At 42.7% G+C, this 19,562-nt stretch overlaps 1 protein-coding gene across 1 annotated transcript in view; it reads right to left on the bottom strand.

Annotated features, from left to right (window-relative positions):
• sspo (SCO-spondin) overlaps positions 1 to 19,562 on the bottom strand; it is a 74,660-nt gene that overhangs the window by 49,003 nt on the left and 6,095 nt on the right. Inside the window, exons 4-36 of the mRNA XM_051411541.1 lie at positions 18,936 to 19,106; positions 18,501 to 18,724; positions 18,220 to 18,322; positions 17,482 to 17,640; positions 17,242 to 17,327; positions 16,763 to 16,888; positions 15,975 to 16,131; positions 14,791 to 15,043; positions 14,561 to 14,702; positions 14,290 to 14,449; positions 12,884 to 13,056; positions 12,526 to 12,744; positions 12,273 to 12,438; positions 11,377 to 11,629; positions 9,042 to 9,252; positions 6,816 to 6,910; positions 6,480 to 6,736; positions 6,227 to 6,361; positions 5,780 to 5,982; positions 5,492 to 5,619; positions 4,829 to 4,938; positions 4,523 to 4,672; positions 3,968 to 4,061; positions 3,673 to 3,882; positions 3,092 to 3,297; positions 2,845 to 2,959; positions 2,380 to 2,501; positions 2,098 to 2,271; positions 1,786 to 2,019; positions 1,521 to 1,643; positions 1,207 to 1,304; positions 481 to 712; positions 201 to 353 (exon numbers count right to left, since the gene is read on the bottom strand). Coding sequence (XP_051267501.1) covers positions 201 to 353; positions 481 to 712; positions 1,207 to 1,304; positions 1,521 to 1,643; positions 1,786 to 2,019; positions 2,098 to 2,271; positions 2,380 to 2,501; positions 2,845 to 2,959; positions 3,092 to 3,297; positions 3,673 to 3,882; positions 3,968 to 4,061; positions 4,523 to 4,672; positions 4,829 to 4,938; positions 5,492 to 5,619; positions 5,780 to 5,982; positions 6,227 to 6,361; positions 6,480 to 6,736; positions 6,816 to 6,910; positions 9,042 to 9,252; positions 11,377 to 11,629; positions 12,273 to 12,438; positions 12,526 to 12,744; positions 12,884 to 13,056; positions 14,290 to 14,449; positions 14,561 to 14,702; positions 14,791 to 15,043; positions 15,975 to 16,131; positions 16,763 to 16,888; positions 17,242 to 17,327; positions 17,482 to 17,640; positions 18,220 to 18,322; positions 18,501 to 18,724; positions 18,936 to 19,106 — 5,442 coding nt within the window. The remainder of the gene's footprint in view (positions 1 to 200; positions 354 to 480; positions 713 to 1,206; positions 1,305 to 1,520; positions 1,644 to 1,785; positions 2,020 to 2,097; positions 2,272 to 2,379; positions 2,502 to 2,844; positions 2,960 to 3,091; positions 3,298 to 3,672; positions 3,883 to 3,967; positions 4,062 to 4,522; positions 4,673 to 4,828; positions 4,939 to 5,491; positions 5,620 to 5,779; positions 5,983 to 6,226; positions 6,362 to 6,479; positions 6,737 to 6,815; positions 6,911 to 9,041; positions 9,253 to 11,376; positions 11,630 to 12,272; positions 12,439 to 12,525; positions 12,745 to 12,883; positions 13,057 to 14,289; positions 14,450 to 14,560; positions 14,703 to 14,790; positions 15,044 to 15,974; positions 16,132 to 16,762; positions 16,889 to 17,241; positions 17,328 to 17,481; positions 17,641 to 18,219; positions 18,323 to 18,500; positions 18,725 to 18,935; positions 19,107 to 19,562) is intronic.

The raw sequence follows: 19,562 nt of genomic DNA on the forward strand, positions 1-19,562 counted from the left end.
CTACTTTCTAACAACAAAATGGCCCAGTGAAAACTGTTGACCGTGTGTTTTGGGTGAACCAGTCCTCTAAAGTGACCACTTTCTTCCTCAATTATTGTACAAGACTAAGGCTTTTCTTTCCATATTTCCAACCAGTGATTTTTAGCCAGTAACACCTTCATTTATTTTAATTGGAGCTTAGATTTACAGAACACCCTTACTGATTTCCATGGCTAGCTTGGATGGCCCTGGGAGCTGGGAACAGTCTCGGCCTCCAAAGCGAGGAGGGATGCAGCCTCTGTGTCTGACCTGCACTCCACCACAACCGCTGGAACAGTTCGACCAGTTCACCCACGGCAACCACTGACCATCCACTGGAGGGGGGAGGAGAATACATATTTGATTTAAAACCATGCATCAAAGCTTTGAGTCTGTATATTCTTAAACATATTTATTTTTTAGTTCATGTCCTTGTCCATGTTCAGTCTTTTAGCCCCTTACCAGGGCAGGTGGTGTTAAAGCATTGTTGCCTCTGGAAGTCCTGTCCCTGACAGCGGCGCAGTGGGTCCCCTTGAGGGCAGGTTCTCTGCCGGCTCATGGAGCCTGTACCACAGGAGGTGCTGCAGGGACTCCACAGACCCCAGGAGCTCCAGCTTCTACAGCCCTGCTCATCAGTGGGGCCTCCAAGTGGTGCTATTGAGGAGTCCGGACAGTCTACCACACCATTACACACCTAAGTAATTAGTGGAAAGGATGGGTTGAATATAACTGAGGGGGGGTCAAGCAATTTTTTTGCTGCTTTCAATCATTTTTATGTAGTTATTGTGAAAAAAGAACATTAATTTTTTTCATGTTTTATATGATGCATGCTGACAATGGTTAACCAAGATGACTGTTAATTAGGCCATATCACCATATCTGTATCATGTTCATGTTTAAAGATAATCATTTAAATTGTAAAAAAAAAAAAACAACAACAATAATATCAATGTGCAATAATTTTATAAACTTTCTGAACAATTAAAACATTTGAAAAAATATTTTTCTACTTTGTGTTGAAATCCTGTCCACATCCTCAGGATGATGGAAGATGATAAAACTTCCTCTAACTTCATGGTACAAAAGAAGGAATTCTATCCTTTTTGTCACCTATCCAATCACTCGCTACCAACTAAATACATAAAGTTTAACTTGATGTGGTGGATATCATGTTGGTTGTAGACTTACCATGTTAAAGGGGACACAGGATCCATCCATACAGGTGAATTCAGGGCAGGTGACAGTGGTGTTCCTACTGCCAGGGGGCGCTGGTGACACAGCTTTATCTGGAGAGAAAATAAATTAAATTTTTTTTATCAAACATACCAGAGATTACAGGATCCATCAACATCAAATGTATGAATGTGGGAGACTTGGATGTACACCTTCCATTCTTTAAACATTTTGTCAGGTCCGCTACGTTCCCTTGATCCATCTCTTCACTCCATCCATCCTCACTTCCATTCTCACCTCTCTCTTCTCAGTATCTCATGAGAACTCACCACACACCAACTCATCATCACCCCGTGGACAGTCTGGAACGCCGTTGCACACTTGCGACATGTTCACACAGGTGCGGTTGTCACACGGGAAGCTGCCTGGGCAAGGAGGTATTCGAGTAGAGCCTAGCAGAGAGATGGAAGCATTGTCAGTGTTCATTAACACAGTTTTTGTGGCCTGATCATATAAACTCTATGGTTGCTCAAATGCCCTATGTTTCTGTCATTTTGTGCCTTGTGTCACATTTGTATTTGTATTCGTATTTACCACAGTTGTCGATATTCTCGTCCGAGGCATCCCTGCAGTGTGGGATCCCATCACAGAGCTGCTGGTAATCCACACACTGGTCACCACTGAAGCAAGGCACCTGGTCAGGGCCACAAGGGGTGGCACACTGCTGCTCATCACTACCATCCATACAGTCTGTTTCTCCATCACAATGCCAAGCCTGAGGCACACACTGCCCACCGGTGGCACAGCTGAACTCATAGGACCTGCAAGCTGGAGAAACTGGGCTGTATAAGCAACACTGAATACTGCAAAAAATCTCCAGTATCTCTAAATCCTGACTACTGTTACCTGAAGAGGGCAGAGTCGGGGTGACAGGTGAGGGGGACTGGGTTATGATAACCATGTAGCAGTTGGTTCTGTTTTCATCCTCTCCACTTGAACAGTCTGTTGTTCCATCACACAACTTCGTATTGGCAACACATGTACCATCACTACAGGCAAACTGGTCAGGAGCACAGGTCACTGCCACACACAGAAAGGTTTACTGATTCAAACTATGCAGGATTGCTTTGAACAAAAACATATTTCCCTTACAGCTGACAAAATTTCACATGAAAATATTATTTGTACCTTTACTTGGACAGACAGCTTCGTCTGTTCCAGAGGGGCAGTCTTTATGTCCGTTACACACTCTGTTTGCAGGAACACACTGGTCCCCAGGGCACTGAAACTCCCCTGGGGCACAAACACACCTAAAACCAGCCAAAACATTTAGATCAGGATGACATCATGCTGTGAAATCCATAATTCATTAGATGAGTGCTGCTATGAAGCAAAACCGCAAGAAAGTTAATTTGGCTGAAAAGCATAAATAATAAAATAATACTCCTTATTTGATGTCACTTTCTTAAAATACTGTTTAGGGTCTGAGATATTGGTGCCATTCAGATAATGTCAAGTAGTATCTAATGAGTAAAGTGTCAAGATTTTTTGATTAAAAGCAGCATCCTTAGCTGGACAAGCTCTGCAAAGCATATTTAAAAATACCAGTCCATCTGACCATTAACAATCCCAAACACCAAACTGAAAACACACCCCCTCTCATCACTGAGGTCCCCACAGTCATCATGTCCATCACAGCGGTGGAGGTAGAGAATGCAACGGCCTCCAGCACACAGGAATTCCCCTTCGTCACACACCACACCACAGTCTGGACCAACAAAATTAGAGATCATTACAAAGTCAGATGCATACTGTACAGAAAATTAATCATTCAAGTATGCCCTCACGTGAAAACACAGATAAGATGTATATGGAGTATGCTGCTGGATAGAGTGATTACCTTGCTCATCGGACCCATCAGCAAAACCACAGTCCAGTCGTCCATCACACACACGGCTGGCTGACAGGCACTTTCCACTGGCACACTGAAACTCCCCTGGTGGGCACAGGGGCACAGGGGTGGTAGGTCCACAGAACTCCTCATCTGATTGGTCAACACAGTCTGGGTGGCCATCACAACGCAGAGCCAGGTTCAAACATGGTCCACTGCAGGGTTGGGGTCAATTCACTTTACTCACTTGAGGAACAGTGACTTTTTCAAATATAAAAACCGGTCAGAGGCCTGTAAGGCTGTAATGCTTGTTACTCTTCAAACATTGTGAAGAAGATGGATAAACAAATGGGGATACAGGTTTGTAGCGGTTACATAACCACTAGTGGGCAAAATATGTATAATTTGTATCACCATGTTAGTGTGGTTAAAGTCTATCTTAAAAAATGCCTCTATTCAGTTATAAAGGCTTGAGGTTATGACCTTGTGGTTGACTTATTGTAGCTAAGCTTCATCTCTTGGTCCTTAATCTCTAATCTCCACACATAGAAAATGTGCTTGTTGATAAACTAAAATGAGTTTGGATTCACCTTGGCGTGCTGGTACAGCGGAATTGGACTGGAGAGCAGGTGGACGGGCAGAGCTCATCTGAACCATCGCCACAGTCATCCTCGTTGTCACACACCCACTGGGAGGGGATGCAGCGCCCCCCAGCACAAGTAAACTCCGATTCCAGACAAGGAGGGGAGGGAGGAGGGCAAGCCACACCCTCGCACTGCCACACACCATCCTCACAGGAACTGGACACACAAAGGCAAAGGAACTTTTGATTATTATAGACAAAGGGAGTGGAATATAGTTTCCTAAGCATTTTGATTGACTGACCAGTTCTGGCAGTGCTGAGTGATGGTAGTTCCAGGTGGGAAAATGGAGCCCTCCCACTCACATGGACACTGAGTGGGAACTACACAGCTCTCTCCTGTAGAACACAAAACATACTGAAATACATTATTCTGCTATTCGAAGAGCTTTGCCAGTTTGTCCTAGGGGTAGAACTCTTATGATGTGTCCAAAACAGAAATGGTTCATCCCCTAGTGAGTATGAACGTGCTCAGTAAATTTCAATACAATCTGCCCATTATATTCTGATATTTTAAAAAGTCTGGCATATTGGTGGTGTCTCATAAATTATATACATAAATTGAATAATTAATGTAAATCCTGCTATTAGATTTGTCATGGTCCAAAGTGTTTGTCAAGGAGAACCTTTGCTCTGACTAAGAAGTTAAGTGAAAGGTCAGTTGGTCACTAAAGCATGACAAATCACCCTCTGGGTAGCATGAAAATCCACACCAAGTGTTGAGGAGAATGAGACTATCCATATATATATATATATATCACACTCAGTGGCTCAGGTTTAGTGTGCTAAATCTGTCTCACCATATAGGACTGTGCCAGCAGGGCAGAAGCAGCCCTCCACACAGGACAGAGCACCACACTGGGAGTGTGGGCTCTGCTGAACACTGGGACATGAAGGAGAACAAGCTGGACCACAGGGATCATACACCAGCCCGTTCTCACACTGCAGAGCTGCAGAAACAGAGAGCAAGAATAAAGAAAGGCAGCAAGACCAGGACATGAAACAATGGTTACAGAGATACAGTAAAAGACATGAGTAATGATGCGTGTGCAGAAGATTGACTGTGTGAGTGTGGGGGTGTGTATGTATGGGCGTCTCTGACATACGACAGAGTTCTTGGGATCTCCAGCGGATGTAGACCCCTCGGCGGTTACATTCTTCAGCATAGGCAGCAATGGCAGTACAGAGACACTCACAGTCCCCCCCTGAGTCACAGCTAAAACATACACACAAACAATGGACTGAGTATGGACTGTTCACATGCCGTTAAGTATTACTGCAAGTACACACTTTCAAGATGAATGATGTTGGCAAAATATGAACATTTAAAGATGATCAGGATACTTTAACCATGGAAAATATCCTTAGACCCTTTCTGTTCAAGAGAGACAGTTTTTTTAACCTCTAGTGGCAAGGTCTGTGTAACAGCAGTAATGCATATTCCCAGTTGGTGGCAGAAATGGACCACAAATGGTACCAATATACCAATAAAAGACGAGAAGAAGATGAATACCAGTTTGAATCTTAACAATGCAGGTTTCAAAACATTCAATATGTATCTTATTTTGGTGAGACAGGCTAAATGTACACACAACAAGCTCATGAGACTATAGCAAAATACTGTCCATAAGCAGATTTCTCAATCAATCAATCTGTTTGCAGGGTTGGCGGTTATGAAGAATAAAGAGCACTCATACTGTACATAGTAGATTACACATTTTAAAGATTACATTTTGAGATAGTCTGTGTAGATTAGTGGTGTCACTCACCCACAAGCATCAAAGACACACCAGTCATAATACTGCTGGAAGGGCACCTCAGGGTGGCACCGAGAGAAGAGCTCCTGCGTCAGGACTGCGCACCTTTTCCTGGCCCAGGTCACCCTGTGGGTGTTTAGCTGGACAAGACAAAGAGAGAGATGGTAGTTTGCGTTTGCATGTGTGTGTATGAGAAGCTGAACTGGATTTGCAACAATGTCCAAGTAAGTATAAGTAGGTCTAATGTTCCTGCAATTGTCAGTATGAGGTGTATGTATGATGTGTCTGTATTGAACTCACAGCACAGGGGTCTCGGAGGTCCTGGTCTGCCACATCAGGGCAGGAAGGGCTGACCTTCCAGGAGTTTCCAAACAGCTCGGCCGTAGACTCCACGATGCCCTGCCGTGTCGTAAAATCATTCTCTGTGTCCCCATCAAAGTTACCACACAGGCCCCCGACCTGACCCCGCAGGTGGGCCGCCAGACGCACATACACACGCATACCTGTGTGCATATGGAATGACAACCACATTACCACTGATTTGTTAGTTAACCAGTGTCTACAGCCACACACGTAAGCAATGCTTGGAGAACTATTTGCCTCTACAGTAAATTCCGTTTTTGGCGGTAATACAAAGAAAAAACATGTCTTCTCATAGTGATATATGAATATGTTTGGGTTTTTTTTTTTTTTTAAGTAAATTACCATAGACAAACAAGGGACAGTCTACAGAGACACCTGACCTACCTCCATCCCATAGCAGAGTGACCCCTAGTCGGGAGGAAAGGGAGACAAACAGGCCGACTCTTTCCAAAGTCAGACCACTGCCACTGTAAGACTTTGGCAGACTGACTGGCATCCCATTTACTGTCACAGCTTTACCTAAACAATGGAGACAAGACGGGTTACCTCAAGCAACTATTTCTTAAAACATGTGGTGCCTATGTAGCACAACTTCCTATCGTCAGCTTCTGTTTCCCCCATAACACCACCCCCCTACCTCTCAGCAGATGTATGACAGTATTTCCCAGGCTGAGGGTGACCGACTTTGTGCAGGTGACCCCAGTGCTCCCACAGGGCACGTTCTCTGCCGTGACGCTGAACAAACCGCTGGTCTCCCTCGCCAGCACATACTGGCAGTCGCCCAGGAAAGAGTAACAGCGGCCGTCGAATGTCACATAGTGTGGGTCACCGGTTGCCACGCACACACCGGCACAGGCGGACTGGCTGCAGTGCCAGCGGCGTTCCTTACACACACTGCAGGAATTTAAAAAAAAGAATGGTTGAGATAATTAATCATTAAAAGGATGTGATGTAATGAGACAGCATACATTACCATGTGTTGCAGTCTTTAACAATGGTGTCGTTGCTGTAGTAAAGTTGACCATTATGGCGGCACGGGCACTCATCTGGCTGAACACAGTGATCACCCTGCAGTAAACCGGAGAACACATAGCATGTAGTAGTCAAAGCTCACAGACACACTTAAACCTTTTTCGTGTTGTTTTTATGTTGTATTACCTATTGAATGGAATTTAATAGTGAGATACATGAGCTACTGTCAGGCTTGGTTCCAACTCATTTCTTGTGTAAGCTGAGGGTTTGCATTAAATTGAATTAATTGAATTCCTACAGATGTGGCTGTTATGATTTTTTATTTCATCTTTGATTTTTCATTTTCTATTTATGCTTCTTGACTTGCAGTACTTGCTTTTTATCTTACCATTGACACTGAAGGTACAATATCATGTGCATTCAGTAGGATAGTTCTGGGCCATGTTAAAACTTACAGTATGGTACAAGGCACTGCTATCTTATGCAGTCTTATCATTTTTTTTTACAGTCACAACTTTATTGTTTTGGTTCCACCTCACTGCTCTATCAAACTCATTAACTACATTAGCTACCTGCTAGTCCAAACGTTAAACATACAAAATTAGCAACTAACTTAGCTAGCTAGTTGATGGAGCATTTATCAGCTTTTACCTGAAGAGCAATATAGGCTCTATATACATATATATATATATATATATATATATATATATATATACACACATACATACATACATACACATACATACTGTATATATATAAGAAAGCTCCTCACCATGCACGGAGGGTTTCACCCCAAATCCAGCACCCTGAGACTGTACGCTAAGCGGAAAGAGGGAGGCCGAGGACTAGTGAGCATCAAGGCCACTATCCAGGATGAAACATCAAAATCCAAGAGTACATCAAAAAAATGGCCACAAAGGATGAACTGCTAAGTGAATGTCTCAGGCAACAAAAACCCGATAAGAGTGCGGAGGAAGAGGAGCAGACAACCTGGAGGGACAAGCCCCTACACGGCATGTACCACCGCCAAATTGAAGAAGTGGCTGATATCGAGAAGACCTACCAATGGCTGGAAAAGGCTGGACTCAGAGACAGCACAGAGGCATTGATCATGGCAGCACAAGAACAGGCCCTAGGTACAAGAGCCATAGAGGCCAAGATCTACAAGAGTAGATCTGACCCAAGGTGCAGACTATGCAAAGATGCCCCTGAGACAGTCCAGCACATAATAGCAGGGTGTAAGATGCTAGCTGGTTCAGCGTACATGGAGAGACACAACCGAGTGGCTGGAATAGTGTACAGGAACATCTGTACCCAGTATGGAATAGAAGTACCCACAGAAGGTGGCTGACAACAACAGGGCCAAGGTGCTGTGGGACTTCAGATTCCAGACTGACAAACAGGTCCTGGCCAACCAACCGGACATAGTGGTGGTAGACAAGGAGCAGAAGAAAGCGGTGGTGATAGATGTGGCCATACCAGCAGACGCCAACATCAGAAAGAAGGAACACGAAAAGGTTGAAAAGTACCAAGGGTTGAAAGAACAGCTGGAGCAGATGTGGAAGATCAAGGCGAGCGTGATCCCCGTGGTAGTAGGAGCACTCGGGGCAGTGACCCCCAAACTGGGGGAGTGGCTCCAACAGATCCCAGGAACAACATCAGAAGCCTCAGTCCAGAAGAGTGCAGTCCTATGAACAGCTAAGATACTGCGCAGAACCCTCAAACTCCCAGGCCTCTGGTAGAGGACCCGAGCTTGAGGATGACACACAGATACCACCCCAAGAGGGTGAGAGGGAAGTTTTTATATATATATATATATATGTGTGTGTGTGTGTGTGTGTGTGTGTGTGTGTGTGTGTGTGTGTGTGTGTGTAAATGTAAGCCTTGACCTACCTATTGTTGGAGTTTTCCTGGAAGATATTTGGACATGTGATATAAGGGAAACCACAGGGGGACCTAATTACATAAACGGATGTATTTAAAGCGGCTGCATTCTATTTAGCTTAACCAGCTGCATTGTCCTGATATAGTGCATAATGCTGGCTCACTGTACACTAGAATGGAACAGAGCCATCGTTAATGCTATTAACTGCACCTGTGCTCTGCCTGCTATGACAACTCAAAATGTCTGCTGTGGAAAAGGTATGTAGTTTCAGCAGTTCACGTTTCAAAAAGATATCCTTTATCCTGTATCCACTCAGAAAACTAAAGAAGAGTTTCCACTCACTAGCAGCACAGTTCCCTGAGGACAGACACAGCCAGACAGGGGCTCTCTGCAGCTCCCAAGTGCTACGCTGCTCCCCTGCTGTTGTCCAGGAGGGTCCAGGCTGGAGCAGGTGAGGAGGCAGGAGCGTGGAGAGTAGACCAGAGAGCCTGGACACCGGTTCACCTCCTCACAGCGCTCTTGGGTGCAGTTAAACCGCCCCTGCTCACACACACTGAAGGGAAGGGAAGAGGAGAGTGAGCAGAATCTGAACTGACATTGACTAAATAATTCTATATTAATCATGTCAGGCGTGCATGAAAGGCTATTAAAGCTTATTTAAAGCAAAAAATCAAGCATTGTATAATTAAAGTATGACTCAAATAAGTGGAATAACTGCAGTCAAGTAGAGGCCAGTTGGCCCAGCAGTTATAGGAATCTAGAGCTCTGCCCTTGAGCTGCTGGCTCAAGAGAGTCTACTATGGATCAATAAAGTTTTACTTTACAGTTGCTAAACTCTACACAGTAGCTGTAAAATGAGATGAAGCAACAACAAAATGTGTGATGTGCTGTGAAGTGTGATGCAAATCTGGAATCAACAGCCAAGGGTTGTCATTCAAGGTGAATGGATGTACTGTGTGTCATATTTTATATCTGTAATAATTATACAGTCCAAATTTCACCTTTCGTCATAGCAATTAATTAGGTCAATGGTCAGTGCAGAGACACATCTCAGCAGTTTAGTGAAAATGAGTCACGTACAAAATGGGCAATGCACAGACACACACATCCACATATAATAAAATATAATAATTAATCAGTTGCTTTCTGGTACTGCTGTGACTGCTCTGACTCATTAACAGATGACTCCCACCCACAAAGCGATGATCACTGTGGTTGTGTAGTGAAGAGATGCAATGAAATCAACCTATCCTGTATCAGGGAGCAGGAACATAGGGTGATTTCATCAGAGCCCTTGCACCACCAGGTACTGGTGCGCCAAGTTGGAAACAGAAAGGGACTTTAAGTTAATGTAGAAAAACACATAGAAAACCTAAAAAATTATATAATTTACCTATGTCATTATAAAACAATAGACCTTTTTCACATCAGCCATTTTTATGTAATAGTAGGGTAAACACAGGTGTTACCAATGATACTTATTAAGGTTCCAAGTGAGCTGACATAGCAGTACCCTGACTCTGTTAGTCTCTTTATTGAATGTAACCTCATATGGTAATTTTGGTATTTTTCAACCTTATTTTCCCATGTTTTTGTGACAAAATGACTAAAAGTTTTGAATTTGGTCAAATATTGAGTGAGAGTACTGCAGCCTGCATCCGAAAAATGCTCATGCTGAAATCTCCATAGAATTCAGGACTTGCTGCAGGAACACAAATAAGTGGAGATAGCAAAAGGTAGAGAAAACGTTAAATGTCATTGTACAGTCGTGTTGCTGGTCAGTAGAAAAAACAAGATTTTGACAGTGCGCATTTGCACATAAGGAATGCATTGTAGCCGGTTTTGTGGCTGTAGGCTGGGAAAATAAGAAAAATATACCCTTTAATTATTATCATTGGTAACACCTGTGCATGTTTTTATGTCAAAATGGCTGCTGTGAAAAAGGTCTATAGCACCGTCACACTGACCCCTGACCTTTCACATTTTCCTCAAAAAAAAAAACAGCAGGTGATTTTTTAGCTTTTAGCAGACATACTAGATATTTGATAAAACTGTCTATTCCTATTAATCAGCACATGATCTAAATCACCCCATGGGATCAAGGCTCATTCAAAAGTACGAGAGCCATGCTCATGAAACTGTGCCAATAGTATATTGAAGTTGCATCAAAGCTCTTTTCTACTGACAATGGCGAAAACATGCTTACGCCCTCTGATTCTTTATCAACTACAGTACGATAAAAGCTGCATAGATAGCCATGAAAGAGAAAGGGCTGTTTTTATGACTTGCTGTAAAAATATCTTTACGCATTTGGGTCACTAAGAGCTTGTACTGAATCAACCTCTACCATGTTATTTTACTCTGACAAGTTTAGTTTGTTTGCTGTCCTTGTTGCAAGAGTATTGCATCTGTGCAGCGATGTTAATCTTTAACCTAAGTGAAATTCTGCCATTAAGAGTCAAAGAAGGTTTGGAAATGAGACCATCTAAGTAGCAAGTAGAAAACTATGGTTTAATTGTACCAAGTAAATGCTATGGAAAAAGGTCTATTGGATCATATTTCCAGCAAAACATGTTTGTCCAATATTTGAAACCTACATTGTCAGTCAAAATGTTCAAAATTCCTGATTTGAACAAATTAGTGAAATCCCAGTCTGAAGTTCTTCCCTACTACATACCAGGTATTACAGTTGTTCTGAATAACATCCCCCGGCTGGTATGTCTTCTCTCCTTGCACACAGGGGCACATAGCAATGGGAACACACTGGCCCTGGTGGTCCTGCACTAGTCCTGGTGGGCACTGGCACCCTGGAACACAAGTCCTGAGACCCATTCCAGCACCACCGTCATCGCAGTTCCAGCTCTCTGAACAGGAGCCCCCACAGGCGTTACCACATTCCTGGTACACCTGACCCCCCGAACACTGGACCGCTGGGAAGACGGGACAGGAGGAAAGATTTTGAGAAATACAAAATAGCTTGGTACAGTTTGTGATTATTGCTTTAAGGGTTTAAAGCTGAAGGGCACTAAATTCTTAAGGGTTCCTCAGTTTTGTTTGTTTTAATTCCCACCCGAGAGGGTACACATGGGCACAAATTCCAAAGTAAATCTATAGCTTCAAAAGACTCAATATAATAAATCAATTCCTTATAGTCCTTTAAGTCAGCCAGCGTGTCTGAGCTGTCTCTGGATTTGCTGCCATCAAAGACTTGCAAAAGAGATCAAATCTTTCAAGTCATAACCTGTATGTCCAAATCACAAGTTAGTGATGTTAAAGCTAATGTTAAAACTCAGACGAAGTCATGTGACTTCACAGAGGAAAAGGCCACAGTTGTGTCCTGTACTTGTTGAACCAATCATAATGGTGTCTGAGATTAATCCCAGGACGGATGAATGAACAAACAAATAAAATGAATGCAGTGTTGATAAGTAGATGACCTATCTGTAATGTATTTCTCCTAACTTCACTGAGAAAGACAATTACCTTGGACATATATCTACGAACTCCATACTACCATGGTAACTTGTAGTGGACATCCTGAAACACCACCCAACCAATGACCTCCCCACTTACGGCAGAAGGTCTGATTGCGCCAGTTGACGGCGACGCCCTCCTGAGCGCATTGTTGGGTGTAGGCGGTGAGGATGGTGCAGTGACAGGTCCTCTGTGGAGCGCACCCGCAAACCTCCGACAGGCAGAGACGGAAATAGGGCTCCCTCTCCACCACGTCGTGGCACACCTAGAGAATCAGAGAAGAAGGTGCATGTGTGAAGACAGACAAAGATGAACTCCCTCCTGAGATAGCGGGAGATTTAACACACACTACCTGAAAGACGGGGCTGTGTATGACGGAGCACACTGTCTCTGCGTACTGTCTCCTCTGGGTGAATGTGGTGCAGGGGTCAGGAGGAGCTCCTCTAGGTAGAGAGCAGTGTTCTGTGGTAAATTTCCCTGCAAAGGATGATACGCTGTTCTCCACGTCTCCTTCTGGGGTGGTAAAGTCATCATGCTGGTTCCAGGTCAGCGTTCCACACAGGCCGCGCACCTTGAATACAGCATTTACATTTTACTAGCCAGTTTCTACACACTGGTAGAATTACTGACTTCTGTTTGCTCATAGAGTTTCGATTTCTCTCCATTTTGCTTTAGTTAAATATAGTGACCCTATGAGGTGTGACGGTCACCTTGTTTGCAAAGCCAGGTTGCAGGGTGATCAGGGCCAAAGGTCCATCGAGGTGCCAGAGCAGCTGGGCTCCAAAAGTCTGGATAAGGAGAAATGAAGATGAGGCCCTACGCACAACCAGGTCTCCCGTCACCACAGGCAACAGCTCCCTCTGGCCGTTCAGTGTCACTGTACCTGGAAGTACCAATACCAACTGTAAGCAATCAGAGGGCAGTGAACATATCATTCAAAATAAAGAATTCTCACATTAGAGAGGACAGGCTGAAAAGTCCTTCCCAGTAACTTACAGTCACTTGTTAAATTAAGCCATGAAGCTATGTGTGTTGAATTTAAAAAAAGTTTCACTGTAACACTGCACCAATGTTCACTGAGATTCACCATTTTTTTCACAGACAAAGGCTAAGGCCCTAAGACCAACATCAGCATCCATTTAAAATTGTATTTGTGTCCACCTAATAAATGTCCAATATTAACTCTCTTTTAGCTTTTAGCTCTCCGACAACTCCAGAGGGAAATATCTGGCTCTTTAGCTGCTAAATGTTCCACCTTGTCACCAGCTGGTTGCTGATATTGCTATTTACAGTGGGTAAATCAGAGTTGGGGAATGAACAAAAGAGTGAACAAAGACAGTGAAGTTGTGGGAAGTAGAATCAAAACAGTGAGCTGAAAGATGCTAAAAATACTTTTTAAAAATAGATTTTCATTACAAGCCATGCACAATAGTCATGCACATCCAAGTACTGTTAAAGGCAGCTGCTGGACCAATAGAGGAAAACATGGAAAACGATCCACACATTTTAGCTGCCTTAAAGGTCCAGTGTGACATTTAGGAGGATCTATTGGCAGAAATGGACCTGGAAATTAGAATCTGTATGTTTTTGTTAGCTAAGTTTATATTGTTTATATTGCCCTCCATGGAGGCCATCATGTTGAACCGCCATATTTCTACAGTAGCCCAGAGGGGTGCATGTTTCACAGCCGTGTAGTTTCTCTTTTTCTCTTGGAAGGGGTGGGTGAAGCAATCTGAAACAACACCCATAGATGCCACAAAATCTCTCCTGCTGCATGTCGACACGTCCTTGACCAAGGAATGCTCTCCATGCTGTGTCATCTTGTATGAATGTATATGAATGAATTAGTTTTTGTATGAATGTGTGCAAATGGTTAAATGTGAGAAGTAGTTTAACCCGACTTTGAGGAAACTTTCTCCCACCCATAGTTCTGATCCAGGAATACTAAAAATGAATGGGCTGAAAACAACATAGAGACTCTTCACCAGAATGAATTAATTTCTGTATCAACAGTTAGTTTAATAGACATGGGAGCTTTAAGGTTAGTCATGTTCACTGTCACTGCTGTCAGTGTAAAATTAGTAAGTAGTCACGTCAGAGTGTGTATCTTACTCACCAGTGTCTGTGATGGTCACTGTGGTGCGTAGTGCTGTGACTAACATCTCCCTTACACAACCCAGGCTTCTTCCTCCTCCTCCTCCTCCTCCTCCTCCTCCTCCTCCTGCTGTACACTCTCCACAGCGTACACTCACCACCAGCTTCCTGTCAACAAAGTCCTGAACACACACACAATTCATAAGCACACAGAGGAGAAGTAGCTGCCACACACACAAATGCATCTCATAGTGTATGTAACTGTATGCATAGTTGTATTTTATGTATCTCACCTCCACAGCAGTAAAGGAACAGTCTCCTCCCTGTAGTGAATACCTCTTTTTATCAAAGGTGGTCACCTGTAGCGCCCCCATCAGGCTGCACTGGGCTGCGCACTTCTCCCCAGTACACTCCCACTGGCCTGCTCTGCACACACTGGGAGTTTTAAGAGTAAAAAAGAAGGCTGGCAAGTCAGAGAGAGAAGACTTGGAAAGGGTGAAAGAGACTTAGGAAACACTCATACCAGGTATTGCATCTCTGCTGTATCCTGTCCCCTGACTGGTAGGTGCGTCTACGATGGAAACAAGGACAATCGTCTCTTTTTAGACAGAGTCCCTGGTGAAGGTAGAGGCCTGGCGGACACTCGCAGCCCCCCACGCACTCCTCCCTACACTGGCCCATGGCTGCAGCAGGCCCTGGGGGCTGGGGAGATGCACAGCTGGGGGGACAGGAGGACACACAGTCCGAAAACACCTGACCTCTGGGACAGACACGACCTTGGAAGACAGAGACAGAGAGGAGGAAACAGAGTTAAAGTAATCTTTTAGCATCATGTGTACTTTACATTTCTGTTCAGTCAGCCCATTACAGTGAACATTTCTGTGCCTTTTTGTTTCCCAACTGCTTTGAAAAAATGTCCTCTGTGTGCCTGTGGGAAACTGTGACATCAGAAGTAGGATTGTGAAAGTGAGACAATACTAAATTCAGATTTTTCTTTACTACACCTGGCTATGTTTTCCTATTGTTCGTTTTCCAGGTTTGACCAACAAAGTAGCTTTTGAATGCAATGCTAGTGTGCAACATACTTATTTGGAACCTTTTTAAGGTTAGCGTAGATGCTGCCAACATAAGTTACAGCAGAACTGGAGAGTATTTCTTCATTGAAAGAACAGCAAAGAACAGCACTGAAGGCTTTTCTTGATAGAATATATGTTTTAGCTTTTCTCCTGACTGGCTTCAGTAAAAGTTTGTAACAAACCACCTGCAGTCAGGTTAAACAAAATGTTCACTGTAATAGATTACCCATTTGAAAAGTTATGGGATGATTTGGAAAATGGTGACAATAATGTAAGACTAACTTTTAAAAAGAAGAAACACATTTTTCTGTGAAGATAATTAAATGGGATTTTAACTATTCAATTAGATAGATATTGTTTGTGTGTATTTGGAGACTTCTTTAAAGGGTTTTATGGTCTTTCCCTTGGTCAAATGTTCAGTGCATGTTTCCCTGGGTCAGTATGTTGATATCACCCACATACAGCCTATAGCCTACTGATGTAGGCCCCATGCCATCGAACTTGCAGAAAATATATTGCTTTAGACTTTGATATCTCCACAGTTTACCATTCAATCTGTGTTTGAAACATCCCTATTTGTTCTTTCGCTATTTAAACTGTGAAGATAATTAATGGGATTATATTCAATTACCACATAGGGCGGCTGTCCTCCACATTATGATGACGTGTTGCTGGGCACACTCTCGGGCATAGCTGGCCAGGGTATCACACACTGCCGAATCTCTTTCTTTGGGAGGCAGGCTACAATATAGGTAGAGACAGGTGTCTATGTACACTGTAGGGTCCAGCTGGAAGATACAAAGGCACAAACTCATCACTTCTGGGTTATTCAACACTATATCTGCATCAAGTAGCATACAGAAAATGAATCTGATACAGCTACAAGCAGTCTCCAAAGTCAGAAATGTAAAAATCCTGTAAAAAAAGTGCTTTAATGAACAGGGATGCACAGTAATGATTATGTTGATTATGTCATTGGGATTAGTATCACTGGTAACACCTGTGTTTACCCTATTATTTCATGTCATAATGGCTGCTGTGAAAAATTTCTATATGTTATCATATTAATAATGAGTGCAGTAATAATGGGTGACAAGTAAGAGACAGTAATAGAGACAGACACTAATGAGACATAGCCATATCTTAATTCATAAATTATTAACCGAGATTTATTAGTTTGTTTATTGATTTCAGTGTAAGATAATAGTGTAAGTTAAACTAAAACCAGTCTTTAAGATGGCTTGCATCTCTCTAACCCATTTCTTGGAACTGATTTATTTTCAGGAGCAATTTGATTTAGAGCTCATTACAGGCTTGACTTTCGCAGAAATGAGAAAAGGACTATTATCAAGTTAAAAACAAATACAGCAAACATTGGTAATGCAATGTGACTGTGGTGTATATCAGAAGGTGTCTGACCCGGACGTGGCAGTGTGTGAAGGGGTTTTCCTGCAGTTGGTGACACACTGACTCTGCCTGTCTGCGCAGGGCAGGGTCTCCTGAGACATCACAGCTGTGACCGAGCTCAGCTGCATCGCTGCAGCCCTGAGGGAAGCATGGGACACACAGTGACTCAATTATAGAAGGTCCATCTCATGAACGCATTTTGCCATTTGTTTCAAATATAGTAGAAGTGTCACAGAACTCTGCATTCACACCAAAAACAACCGCTAAAACCATTAATCTCCAACAATCAGGTGGGTTGTTGTTTTTTTTCAGCTGATTTTTTTGGATCATATTAGAGGCATCAACTGTATTCAGACCACATCCTGTGGTAATAATAATAATAATAATAATAATAATAATAACAATAATAATAATAATAATAATAACAACAACAAAAAGCTATAATGTTGCAAAAACAGTGAAATACTCATTCAATATAGTCAGTGCAGTACTTCACTCTGCTGGTCAGGAACTCTCCATGAGTTACCAAAGCTGGCAGCATACTGGGAAACAGTTCCACCCATTGTGGTGAAATCATCTACGGCACCAAGATACAAATAGGTTAGGAGTACATAGCAAAGGTGTAAACATGGAAACTTAAAATAATTCAAATTAACTAAGTAATACTACAAGAAAATGGGGAACAAGCAACCCTGGGTCAGGGACAGGGACTCTAATGCTACTTTCCTTACCGTCAGCGTTGTTGTTGTAGACTCCACACAGCCCCCTGGTAGCTGCCAGGTGCTCTGTGGTCACTGTCAGGTAGACTGTGTTGGTCAGGTCAAACTTCATTCTTACTCCCAGGCCACTCTCCACAAACACAAAGTCCCCCAGCCAATGAACACTCACTCCTGTAAGAAATAAATACAAAATTAAAAAAACGTTGTTTTGTTACAGGTTTTCTACTTTGCTGCGCAATATTGTTGATCAAGCATTTCATTTTTGGGTCAGTGAAAAGAATGTCTAGTGGAACCTTGGCAAGAACAATGTCATCTATCCATCCATCCATCCATCCACTTCTACTTAAGATGAATCAGGAGATATACACCTGTACACCCAACAATGTTCTGCTTGTAACTGGAAACTGGAAACATAAATATATATATGTTTCTCTCTTAAATTCATGTATTTGTTTGTTTGTTTTCTTTTTTTTATATATATATTTTTCAGTCTTGTTGGGATTTTTTTCCTTTATCTTTTCTTACCCATGTGCCATCCAGGGTGGGGGAAATGGAGAAGGGGGAACTTTAAAGACTGAAGGGGCAAACAAGGGCCCATGTTAAGTAGCCTGTTACAGATGTATGTAAAGGCTGATCTGTCAAACTAATTTTTTATTCTTATTGTTACCTAGTCTCATATTGCCAGGTCAACAATATCAGGCTGGAAATGGAACTAGGAGAGAGCTTTACTGACAGCTTAAAATAGTTTACCATTTTGGAAGAGTGGTTCTCCGTTTGGAACAGGGCGGTTGTTCAGCGTTAAGTTCCTGTGATGAACTGAAACCAAATCTAGACCCAGCATCATCCTCAAAGCCTGAAAGCAGAGGGCCACGACACATACAGAGCAAGTTATAAGTAGACATTTCCACCACTGATTATCTAACAAACTGCTACATTATGGACAATGATAGGAAAAGTCTAGTATAAGAGTATGCCACTAAAAAAACTGCTTCATAAACTCTATCAGCCGTTGAATCTGCCATATTTCACACCTTACTGCAGTCTCCTCTCCCGTCACAGACTGTACTGATGTAGACTGCCCAGGTGCCGTCAGTAGATGAGGCCAGCAGGTAGGTGCAGCTGCCCTGGAAATGGAAGTGCTTCCTGTCAAAAGTGCGGTAGTGGGCTCCACCCCAGGACATGCAGGTAGCTGAGCTCTGAGGCACCCTGACGCTACCCAGAAGACCACTGCGCACTAGAGGAGAGGACTGGGAGTCTGGAGAGGAGATAGAGGTAGTGAGAGTAATTTAACCTTCCTCGGATGCTGTCATATGAAATACAAGCAGTGAGCAGCTTCAGACCCTTCAGTGCATACAAAAAAGATTATCAAAAGAGAGATTTATACAGATTTTGAGGAAAAATAAATTAATTTCAGGTCACAAATTGATGCTTGAGCAGCATCCAAAACAGCATGCATGTCTTCTGACCAGGAAGGAGAGTGTAGGTGCAAGACAAGCAGGTCTGGTCAGAGGCATTCCTCCAGCTCAGCCCCCACAGGCTGCTGCAGCACTGCTCCATCTGCATCAAGGAGGAGTTATGAACTCCGGGGAACTCCCCACAGCTCCACGTAGAGTAACACTGGCCACGCACGCCCACACCTGGGTGTAAATGGAGAGCAAAGTGGAAGGAAAAAAATTAGTAGTCACTGTCTTCAGATTTTTAAAATAAATGAGTAATAGTCAGAATATCTGTTGGAAAGGTTGTGAAAAATCATTGTTAGGCTGTTTTCTAATCTATTATGATTAATTTAAAGTACTTATAGTCATTTTTATCCTTTCTCATAAGCAATAAAATAAAAATAAGCCTGAGCTTTGGGCTTGCAACTGGCCAACTTTATTGTGTTCCCTTGTGTTTTATTACACAAGGGAATAAAAAAGAAACACAACTGGACAACTAAGAATGTCACACACTGCTGTTCTTCATTGAGTTTGTTTTGTAATTTGTAATGTCAAAAAAAATCAACAACCAAACTTTGGAAAAAATGCATGCAACATAAATATTAAAACATTAAAAAATATATTAAATATATTTAAGTTAAATATATCATATACTAT

Source organism: Dicentrarchus labrax, unplaced genomic scaffold (assembly GCF_905237075.1).
Source record: "Dicentrarchus labrax unplaced genomic scaffold, dlabrax2021, whole genome shotgun sequence".
Lineage (NCBI taxonomy): Eukaryota > Metazoa > Chordata > Actinopteri > Moronidae > Dicentrarchus > Dicentrarchus labrax.